The 12,009-nt window shown below is 39.3% G+C and overlaps 1 protein-coding gene across 6 annotated transcripts in view; it reads left to right on the top strand.

Annotated features, from left to right (window-relative positions):
- Positions 1–12,009, top strand: part of SORCS1 (sortilin related VPS10 domain containing receptor 1) — a 719,989-nt gene that overhangs the window by 457,125 nt on the left and 250,855 nt on the right. For all 6 annotated transcript variants that reach the window (XM_036735441.1, XM_036735437.1, XM_036735435.1 and 3 more), the window contains one exon: positions 11,530–11,688. In XM_036735441.1, coding sequence (XP_036591336.1) covers positions 11,530–11,688 — 159 coding nt within the window. The remainder of the gene's footprint in view (positions 1–11,529; positions 11,689–12,009) is intronic.

Consider the following 12,009-nt stretch of genomic DNA (forward strand, 5'->3'; position numbering starts at 1 on the left):
AAGTTTAAAAGAGAACCAGCAATCTCATTGGGAGACAACTAGATTAAACTTATGCACCATTTTCTGTCTTTTAAAAACCACTTGATCATTGTCTATCATTAAATAATTGAGGGGAACGAGAAGGAATGTACTTTGAAAATTATTTTCTTGCTAAGAGGAGGGAAATTTTTTCCTAGATTTGCCTCCCTTCTCCCCACCTTCTGTCTGAAAGCTTTGCAGTGGAGCTGAGGTAATTCAGTGATTCACACTCCACTAGTCTGCAAATCCTGTTTCTGGTGAAACCCCTGGTGGTCTCCACATACTTCTCAGGAAAGCTTTAATAGCCAAGTACATTAGTGAGGTCTCGTGTTGCTGAGGCTTCATTAATCTTCCCTGATACTCTTTGGTATATTTGCCAGTTTACTGCAAAGTATTAGCATAAGTAAGTAAAACTAAAATACATTTGTCAAGATGATGAAGAAAGTTGAGTCTTGGAGGCTGTATATGGACATATTCTGTTTACTAATTTTCCAAATGGGTTTGTTCTTATTGGTTCTTCTTATCATTAGTGCAAATTACTAACTTTCTGCTTTCTTTCAAGTTGACGTTTTCCCAAACCTATGAAACCAATTTTCCAACTTTTATTCTTTGCCAAAGTAATCTTTTCCCCATTTCCAAATCCCAATTTTCAAAACTAATGGTAGGTAAGCCTGCCTCTCTCTGTCTCTCTATCTCTCTGTCTGTCTGTCTCTCTCTCTCTTTTTCTCTCTCTCACTTTTACTCTCCCTCACTCTCTCCATCTCTCCCCCTCCCTCCTTCTCTGTCTCTCTTGCTATTTCTCTCCCTCTCCCATTTCCCCTCTTCTCCTATCTCTCTCCCTCTCTAAACCATGTCACTTTATCATTGCCATCATGCTAAAAAGATGTCTAATCATTAAATGAACATCATTTACTGTAAACTTTCCCATGAACAGAGGAGATGGATGTCACTTTCTCTGAGCCTCATGTTTTCTTCCTGATAACAGGTAAGATTTTAAGACAGTGATAACCTCTTGGCATTTAGAGATCTTTGGGGAGCTGTGCTATGAAGAGAGCTGTGTGATCAGGAGAGCTGTGATGCTAGGGTTTGTGATAACCAAAGTGGTGTGTTCTGATTAAGGTTGAAGTGAGAATGTACAACTCTGGGATTTTAAAGACACATATATTCTTGAAGTAACCAACTGGTTTCGCTGTTGCCTGCAGTATAGGCATTTTCTGTAGATATAGATATCATTTTATATTTTGTTTTTATTTCAGCAGTTTAATTACACTTGTACGTTGTACATTTTTTTCTCCCATCTTCAGATTTCATCTTTGAATGGTTTCATCTTCATAAATAGTTTCATCTTTATATTAGCTTTTCTCCTTTCCTACCTGTCACGATTTAACATTGTACTGAAGAGTCTTTTTGTGATCTTTTCCCAGTTTTAATCTGGTAATAGCCACTTTGCGAAGATGAATATCCACTTGGATAGTTGAGCTATTTGCTTTGTCACACTGGCCATAGTCAATGTACATGACATTTCTTTCTGTTAACTTGAACAACTTGGTCCATTTTCTTTGTGGTGCCTCCAAGCCACCTGAACCTTATTGTCTTTCTGGATGGACATTGAGTAACCATTATATTTCTGCCTTAGGTCCTTGAAGAACAGAGAAAGAACATGGTCTTTTGAAGAATGTGGGAATATTCTTCAAAATATGTCTAAGTCTAGGATACATATGATAGGTCAGTGAGGAGCAAATATCTTTATGATTCTTTAGAACACAAACAGTTGGACCAACAAGGTCCTTCTCCTAATCTTAGGTTTAAAAAAATATGTTTAAGACTGTTTCAGACTGAATAGCTTAATGTTAAATGACAATTTACTCTGTATAGTCTTGTCATAGGGCAAATAATATTATATCCCTGACCCACTGTTTTCCACGTCTTAGAAGTGATAAGTTGGGAAAAGAACTAGTAGAGCATTAGACATCATGGTCATACTTTCTGAATAAAAAAAAATAGGAACACTTGTCCAGATTAAAAAAAATGCAAAGCTCAGTTAAAATAATATCTTTCTTTCTTTCTTTCTTTCTTTCTTTCTTTCTTTCTTTCTTTCTTTCTTTCTTTCTTTCTTTCTTTCTTTCTTCCCTCCCTTCCTTCCTTCCTTCCTTCCTTCCTTCCTTCCTCCCTTCCTTCCTTCCCCTTCCTTCCTTCCTTCCTTCCTTCCTTCCTTCCTTCCTTCCTTCCTTCCTTCCTTCCTTCCTTCCAATGAGGTACTTGAGTGCCTGTCCTTGGACCCTAATTCTAAAATCACATCTCTCCCTAGCCTCAAAACACTGTATCAGGCAGTTTCTCTCCAGCTTGAGGACAGCATGCCCTAGCAAAAACAGGTATCTCTCTTCTCAATACAGTAGCCAGCTGCACCTATAGAATTTATTAGTTTGAACTGGCTGTGTACTGGCTAAACTGGTTGTGTACTAAATCATAAAGATATTTGCTACTCACTGACCTATCGTATGTATCCTAGACTTAGACCACTCTCTAATCCCATGCTGAATCACCTAGTTAGCATATTTGGCACATGTTTAACTATATATAGTTCAACTTATATAAACCTTAACTGTACCCCTGTAAGATTACAGGTTCCCTAAGAACTCTTGCCCACTGAAAAGTGTAACAATAAATCTTTGCCACCTTGACTTAAAGAATGCTTGAGACCGCAAATTCATTCCAGATGACCCTGACCCTCCCTGGGAACTCCATTCTTGGGGTGTCTATATCTCTCCAATCCTCATCACTTCCTTCCTTCCTTCTTTCCTCCCTCCCTTCCTCTCTTCCTCTCTCCCTCTCTCCCTCTTTCCTCCTTCTCCTTCTTTGTCTTTATCTTCATGACCACCATGGAACATTCAGAACATAACTATTTCTGTAACCACAGAGGGCATCTTGTGACATGGAGTATGGAAAAATAAAGGTGTGTTAGAAAATATACTCCCCCCATTCTCCTTCAAATACCTAGTCTTTGCCATCAATCATCAGGGCATCTGTTGTGTGTCGTTTCTGAATTGGGATGGACTGCACAGAATGTGCACTTATCCATTTACAACTTGTGACAAAGAGAACACACATTGACAAGACAGGTGGTAGGGGTTGGAGTATAATATGTGGTCAGGGGAGTAAGTAGTTTCAAGGCCTCAGCAGTTTCCATGCTTTAACCAATATGCCAACTTATACAGTCAAAAAGTTTCAGGGCTCATGAAATATAATGATTTCAGGGACTAGGAATCATCAGCTCTTCTTCTCCAAGTGGGGCTTGAGCTTCTAGTGAATATCTGGGTATATCTGGGTACCCCTCAGTGCTCTTTTCTTAAATTAGCACTCAATGGATGGTTCAAATTGAAATCCCTAGACAGAAATATTTTTTTTTTTTTGCTCATTTGTTTTTGATTACAGTTTCAAGGAATTCTTGCATCGAAGGGTTTGCAATTTTTACCAGCTTTTACTGTATAGAACCAATTTGCTTTGGCTCTCCTGATTTTTGAGTTCTGAGTGATCATCTTTAGTATTAAACTATATAAAGTATGTTCGGTTTCATGGGTCTTTTGCATAGGTGACTTGCTCAAGGTAAGTTGTGTTGGTAGAGATATTTAAAACTAGTTCCTCTGATTACCTAGGCTGTGTTCTTTTCACTGTACCTACCACATTGTTGTGCTGAGTTCACTCTTCTCTAGGATTGGATCAGCCTAATACAGTATATGGGGCAGGTAGATGGCACCCTTGTTAAAGTGCTAGACCTGTAGTCAAGAAGTCTCCTTTGCCTGAGTTCAAATCCAGCCTTAGACACTTACTAGTTGTGTGACCCTGGGCAAGTTACTTAACCACATTTGCCTCACTTTCCTCATCTGTAAAATGAGCTAGAGAAGGAAATGGCATATCTTTGCCAAAAAACAAAGAAACAAACAAAACCCAAATGAGGTCACAAAGAGTCAGACACAACTGAAATCACTGAACAACAACAATGTGCCATATCTCTCCAGTTATCTGTAGTCACTGATTTCCTTTACAGGGATCATTATGGGACAGTCTCTAACTTTCTGTACTGTTCTAGAAACAGGTGGCAATTGATAGGCCCTTAGAGTGTTCCTCCACCCCCTTTCCTGGGATGAAAAATATTAATGCTTAGCACACGTCGGGATTAGTCAACTTCCTGCCCACATTGGTCAGAAAATTACTCGTTTACTCTGCTTACATTTTGTTTAATTCACTTTTAAATTTTGAGGCCAAAGGTTTGCAAATAGCCACTTAGGCTGTTTATAGATGGAAAATGTTTTCTGTGTTGTTTAAATGAACTGATAGATGGGGACCCAGATTGCTACTATTGCTGCTTGGTTTTGTTTTTCCCTGTTGCACTCTCATCATCATCCAAAGTCCTTATTATGTGCCTGTCTGCACCTGGAATGGGGTTAAGATTGCACAGAACAAATCAGACAGTCTGCCTGTTGATTAACACCCAAAGATGACAGTTTTAACCTAAACGTAGATGGAAAGGCCACACAGCTGCATGCACAAGGGCTGAGATGATGCATCAGGTCAAAGAGAACCTTTGTATACAAAGGAAGGAAAGATGGAACTTTCCGAGCTGTAATACATGTAGGGGTAAATGCTGAGAGCTGAAATCTTAGGCAGAATGGGATTAATCAGGGAAGGGAGACTTCTTAGAGAGATGACATTCCAGGACTTTAAGTGATCTTTCATGGCAGATGCCCAAAGCAGAGTCCCTGTTTGGCCTTGGAGTCATCAGAATAGTGTTCCTCACCATTCATAGACTCAGATGCTATAGCCCCATGCCGTTTATGTTTGGAACAAGTCAGACAAAGGCAAGTTGTGCTTGATTGTAAAAGACATCCTGCTGTCAATTGAGCTGAAAGAACAACACATAAACAAAAGAAAGTAGAAAAAGAAAAGGCAATGTATTTGAGATCTATAAATTGTATTTCATATTCATTTATCACTTTCTTGAAAAGCAAACAAAGTTTCTTCTTTCTCCCACAGCCAGTGATGAATGAATGCTTGGAGTTTGGGTGTGGAGCCTCTGTCGCCACTATTGACTTTCCATAAAACAATTCATCTAAAACTTCAGTGAGGGCAGCATTTGCACACTGTGCAAGGCATAAGTAAACTGGTTCTAATGACTTGTGGACCGATCCAAGTAAAGAATAATGACCTTCCGTGCTTGAAGCTGCATCTTCCCCTTGTCTGCACCCTCCCTATCTCAGAGAAAAACCTCGTTCACATCGCAGCTTGAAAAAGTTTTGTTTTTTGAAAAAGATTTATGTTGACATAGCACTTTATAGTTTACAAAATCCTCTCCATTCATTGTTTCCTTCGATCCTCACAATGGTCTGATAAAAACACAGTTTAGCCATAATTATTCCCATTTTTCTGATGAGGACATGGAGGGCCAGAGAAAGTGGAATCTCTAAAGAGTGGCAGATCTGGAACTAGAGTCCATATCCTTCATCAAGTTTCTTTGTGTGCCATTTAAAAGGTGAAACAGCGCTATAAGGAAACAAGGTTCTGAATTCACAAAAAGTCAGGAATAGAAAAGGACTAGAGTCCCAGAGTCAAGTTCTCTTGGCTAGCTAGGTACCTGGATTTGTGGTACTTAGTAAAATAATATTCAAGAATTGAAAAGCTCCAAATGTAATAATAATCATTATTATAGAGGGTTATGGGAACTAAATCATGCTGAAAGAAAACGTTTGTTTGAATGATTGAAAAGTATAAATTGTAAAAATACTTATACCTTTTTAAAGTTTTTGAAGAAGGGACAAAAACTCAGATAATTCCTTCTAAAGTTTTTACCAGTAGAGGTCCTGCCAGGCCTATTTTATTTAGTAGGGAAGGCTCAATGGCAATTAATATTTGTATGCAGGCAATAACTAATAAAGTCTTAATAAAGGGTTTGTTTTTTGAAAAAAAAAGATAGGGCCCTAGACTTATGCTTAATTTTCTTTACAGGTTCTTTCTTCATGGAGAATAGGAAGATTATCTTCCACTCAGCCAAGATCAAATTGCCAGAGATTGTGAATTCGCGGGGTGTTGCTCTAAGCTGTCCAAAGAGTAGCTGTGTTTGCTCTAGAGAATGAAGGATTCAATGCTTTGTTTAGGCTCTTGCTCTTGGAATGTGGCCTATTCAGTGTTACTGAACACAGGCTGATTGGGGGCGGCTTTAAAAACGAACGATTGAATGACCCAAATTTACTCTGTAGAGATTCTCCACATCCCCACCCACCTAGGCAGTCATAATAGGAAGAAGAAAGCAAAGGGAAGAGGAAAGGTTTCGCTGACTTCTCAAGGATGTCAGACGCCCATCCATGTTTGAGGCTGCTGAGGACTTCAAGGAACCTTTGTACCCATACAGACATCATCCAGAGAAAGGCAAAGAACTAAGCTGAGTTGAATTATCTAAGACATTTTATCAGCGACATGTCAGATAACTCAACATTTAGAAAAATTCAGTCAATGAGCCTATTCTGTTCCAATTTTACTTCGACATCACATAGGCATAGCTACATTTATCAGGACGTCGATAACATCAGATTCCCGGGATAGAAAGCAATATAATTTGGGAGATATTCTGTAGGCCCCAAGGTTTTGATTTGCATGGACTGGTTGTCCAGGAATGGCATGATTAATATTTTACGATGATATTTGTAGACACTAGAAGAGATAGGAACAGGGCATGCTTAAAGAGAAATACAGAAAGAGAGAGAAGAAAAATTCACCTTGTCTCAGTCAATAGGTGCTCTATAAAATTGAGCCCTTCCATATTATCATGGAAATTACTTTTTGGCAGTAGTGTGGAAAGGTTGTTATACATTATTGTTAATTGTGGTTTGAGAAACAAAACAATATGATCGTTTGATGACATATTCGTTATTCAAAATATGACAGCTTTTATATCCTAGCAAATATGAAATCTCCTGGATGTATGCCTGCTAGTTTAGGAGACATCTAAATGGCCTTGCTTAATGTGTGCGATAGATTTTAATGAAGCCGTGCGAGTTTATACTTAGCAGATCACCTGATGTCTGTCTTTGTGACAGTCAGCCAGTGAGGGGACAATGGTTGCCTAGCGAGTACAAGAGGGAGGCGTGTAACTTGGTGAGAATTTATTATTGGAGAGCAATATTGTCATTGGACTATGGAATGAAAGGTAATTAAAGTCCCCAGTTCCTTGGTGTGTTTTCCATCTCGCCTTCCACAGAGTTGACACCCACACTACTCTTCTGCTTTCCTGCTGCTAGAGAAGGAGGGGCGTAGGAAGACATGGACAATGCTTTAAATTCATCCTGGAAAACATAAACACAACTCTGGCTGAGCTTGTCTTATATATGAGCCTCATGTGCCATTTGCGGTGACAGCATAACATTTTACACTGTGACACTAACTATCCTGAGTTTTTAATACGATTGCTTCCAAATGCTTTTGAATGCTCCGCGTGTGCCTGGTGTGATGCTCTTTTTATGACATCGCCTCCCTTCCCCCACCTTTTTCTTCTTCCTCTTCCTGGAACAGCCTGTGTCCTTGGCTGGTAATCTTTAACCCTGTGACTGCAATGATTTCTCTTCATATAGCCACACATTAGGCACATTGCTCATTCTTCTCCGAAAAAACATACTGCATGCCAGTTCGTAAGTAGATGGGGTAGAAGTCATGAGTACCAAAATAAGCCATACATCTAGAGACTCCATTGAAGGTTGCGTTTCCACTGACTAAAGCAGTCTCACAGAGACTTGATGATGCAGCAGCACTTTATCAACAATTTCTAGAGGCATTAAATTAGAGGAAAAAGGGACTTAATGGTAGCACCCATCTCCCCCTCCCTTCCCAATCCCTTACTTGTTGTAAAACTAGCAACATGCTCTGCATAGCCTATGGAGAAACTGATCAAACCCAATATGAAATCTCTTGATCCAAGAAACATTTATCATTTTCTGGTGTCTAATGGATCAGGAACAAGTTTAGGGTTTAAATTATAGGTTCTTGGGGAAATGTTTGTGCCATTTACATAAATGGGCTTTTGGGGAAAGGCAAGGGGCACTTTGGAGGGAAGGTAATGAATTTCACTTAGTTCACCTTGAGTTTGAGGTAATAGCAAACTTCGTAGTGGATATTAACCTTGCTGGCACTTATTTCTTCATCTTTTAAATAAGAATGTTTCTTCAAAAATGGTTGCAAGGACTCTCCCAACCCTTATGGTCTGTGATTCTGTGTTCTGTAGGCAGCCAGGCATGCCTGGCCTTCCTACATTCTGCTAAGCATGCCTTCCAGTCAATCAATCATCTGCTTTATCACTTCTGACTATTCCCACTCCACATCGAGATTTTTATCATTCAAATGTGCACAAGTGGTTGCATTTTTTGGTTATTATTTTAATGAGTGTGTTAAACACAGCCCACTGAGCCCAGAGCCTTTAACACTGCTCTTAAGCCAACAGGCTGAAACAGATTCACCGTGACAGACAGACGCTATGCAGAATAAACAGGCCAAGAAGAACTACCATGAAACAGCCCCTTGGAGAATTGGGGTTAGCCATTAGGAGGCAGTGCTTAATTCAAAGGCTACTTAGATCCTGAAACCAGCTGCTGAGTTTACTGGTGGAATGCTTTCCCCTGGATACAATTGGTCTGTCTTCACACTGTCAAACAGTTAATAACCTTTGTGCCCAGCCATGGCCAGTCTTAGGAAAAATTAAGAATTAGCCAAAGCTTACCATTGTCCTCCTTGTTCAGTATCACCTCCCCGCCCCAAATCCCTCACCTTACACCCTTGCCTGGTGTCCCAGGGAGCAGCTGGAGTCAGTTATGGTGCTGCAGTGAATAGACTGCTGAAGCTGAAGTCAAGAAGACCTGAGTTCGAATCTAGCCACAGATATTTCCTATTTGACTCCGGGAAAGTCATTTAACCTCTGGATGCCTCAGTTTCCTCAACTGTAAAATGGGGATAATAATAGCACCCACTTCCCAGGGTTCTTGTGAGGATCAAATGAGATATCTTTAAAGTGCTTAGAACAGAGTCTGGCACATAGTAGATGCTCAATAAATGCTTCTTCCCTCCCCTCCTTTTCCCTACTCTTCATAGGGGAGGAATTCAGCTCATTTGCAGTAAGGCAAAAATGATTGATGACTGCTTGCTTCCTGCTTACAAGGTGAAATGAATTCTCAGTGAAAGGAATCTATCTTGAATCTGGAATTTTAGACATTATATGGAGATAGGAGTAGAAATTGGGACCCCTACCAAAATCATACCACAAAAAACTATTATTTTCCCTGTGCATAAGGATGTCAGCTGCCCAGCACTATAAAGGTGCAGTGGGAGATATTAAATAAGTAGAAGAAATGTATTTTGCTCCTGAGAAACTGACAATTTAGTTGTACAGACAAGACTGAGGAACTGGCAGAAGCGAGTGGTGTACAGTACAAGACAACATACAATTCCCTACTAAATTTTGGTGTACTGATTGTCACAATTCAGAAAAAAGGGTTGTCTATGAGACCAGATGTAGTTCACTTATTTACACACCTTCTGGACACAGGGAAGGGGCAAAACCACATAAATCAGCATCCAAGAGGTAGATTAGACCTCAGAGTCATCTAGTTTGGTCCCTATAACATCGTTAATAAGTTTTCTTAAAGCATCTGCTTGAAGACTTCCAATAATGGGGAACCTGGTCCTTCCTAGGCACCCCATTTCACTCTGGGATGACTCAAATTCTTAGTAAATAGCTTTTGTCTTTAACATGAATCAGCTCCTCTATAGTTTTCCCTTTCACTACTATATCTGCCCTCTGTGGCCAAGCAAAACAAATTCATTTCTTTTTCAACCTGACAGCTTTGCACATATTTTTAAAGGCAGCTATCATATCTTTAAGAGGGAATTGGATGACCACTTGATGGGTATCTTACAGTGGGATGGATTTAGTGGTGTGCTGTTACGTGATTAATAGCTGGTTTTCTTGGCCAATGGGAGAGGGAGGTGTATGCATAATACACGTTTTAAATTTTAAGTTTACTGTATTATTAACATTTTCTGTCACATCATCTTAAGTGTAAACAGTCTGCAAATCAATAATCAAGCTCTGATTTATAGCGTTTCCCAATTTCCAAAGTGTAAATGCTCATACTGAAAGTTGAAGCTTTCATGAGCTGGTTTGAGCTGGCTCCAGCATAATCCTGGATTGATCCTATGATCCTTCCTTTGGGGTATGGCTTAGATTAGATGGCCACTGAGAGCCCTTCTGACTCCAAAACTTGTTGATTTTGTTTTCTTCTAATTCTTCTGTTCTTTAGGTTAAACATGCCCTGTTGTCAAATAATCTTCATTGGGCATGTTTTTGTGCTTCTTCACCTTCATGGCCACTCTCATCTGCGCATGCTTCTCACTATGTCAGTCACTTTCTTAATTTGCCACAACCCAAATTGAATGTCATCTTTGTTTTGTTTTGTTTTGTTTTGGTTATTGTTTTATTTTGTTTTTTTTGTTTGTTTGTTTTTCCTGACCAGAGTCAAGTATAATGTGCCCATGACTTCCCTCATTCAGGATACTATTCCTTTATTAATTAAGTCTAAGATAACTGTCTTTCTACTACAACCACAACAGAAAAAACAATTTCCGCAATTATAGTGAATAAGATAGTGTATTGTCACCTCTGTAAGTTTAGGACCATACCCAAAATGGAGACTACAGTGCAGTTATTCTGCATTATGGTTAACTATGCATGTAATTTATTTCAATTTAAACTGTAAGGTCCATGAGAGCAGGGACCAAAATTTATTTAAATTTTGTGTTTCTCCTGGGGCTGATATATGTTCTATTTATAATATATGGCTTGGTAAATTTTTGACGAATTTTGAATTTGAACGAGGCTTAAAATATCCCTCTCCTATCCCCACCCAACCCCCACCCCCATAACCTACTTCAGCAAATCTGCTTATTATTCAAAGAAAGAGAAAAGACAAAATTATATGGGAAGAAAAAGGGGTGGAAAGGCCTCAAGAGGTAATGCAAAACAATTTCATTGTGGAAAAAGTACCGAAAGGAAATGTGATGTTACAATGGTAAGAGTCCTGGGAGAGAGGAGATCTGGGTTCTATTCTTGATTCTACCAGTAACTTGCCTTTTGACTTAGGTTAATTGCTTTCTATCTATGGGCCTCAATTTCCTCGTCTGTAAAATGAAGTACTAGGAGTTGACAATCTCCAAAACCTTTCAGTTCTGATTTTCCCAAAGTACTCCAAAGAAGAATGGGAATGCTGTTCTAATTTGTCTTTTCCTGCCTCTAGACTAAATATCCTGGTCAGTAGTTGTGTCTGAAAGGATGCTGAAACAGAAGGGGTCTTGAGTTTACTTTAGGTTATGTCCATTTTGTCTTTCTCCTTTCTCTTCAAAGTTTATGTGACTCAGACCTCTTCCTTTTCCTAAGATAGCTTTGATTTTCTGTTTTTTGTTTTTTCCCCACCCCTACAGATCATGTTACTCACAGACCCGGAGATTGAGAGCAGTTTATTGATCAGCTCTGATGAAGGGGCAACCTATCAAAAGTATCGGCTGAACTTTTACATCCAAAGCCTACTTTTTCATCCCAAGCAAGAGGATTGGATTCTGGCATATAGTCAAGACCAAAAGGTGAGTGTATTCTTTTGAGACAGCTTGGCAGAGCTCTAGAGTAAAAGACCAATATTTAATTTTCCCCAGATTCCTGTCTAATGATTTCTTTTGTTCTTTACAGAGGCCTGAATTTTATGCCAAGTTCCCTGGCAGGGAAAGATGGGGAGTTGAGGAAAGGTTTTGTTGATAGGGTTTAACTTCTGCGAGAGATTCGGTTAAATGACCCTTCAATAGACTCTAGAATTAATTTATTTCAATAAATTGTTGAGAGGCAACGTGACATAGTTGATAGAGAATTGGCCTTAGAGCCAGCAAGACCTAGATTCAAGTGCCATTTCT

This window comes from Trichosurus vulpecula, chromosome 8, assembly GCF_011100635.1.
Source record: "Trichosurus vulpecula isolate mTriVul1 chromosome 8, mTriVul1.pri, whole genome shotgun sequence".
Lineage (NCBI taxonomy): Eukaryota > Metazoa > Chordata > Mammalia > Diprotodontia > Phalangeridae > Trichosurus > Trichosurus vulpecula.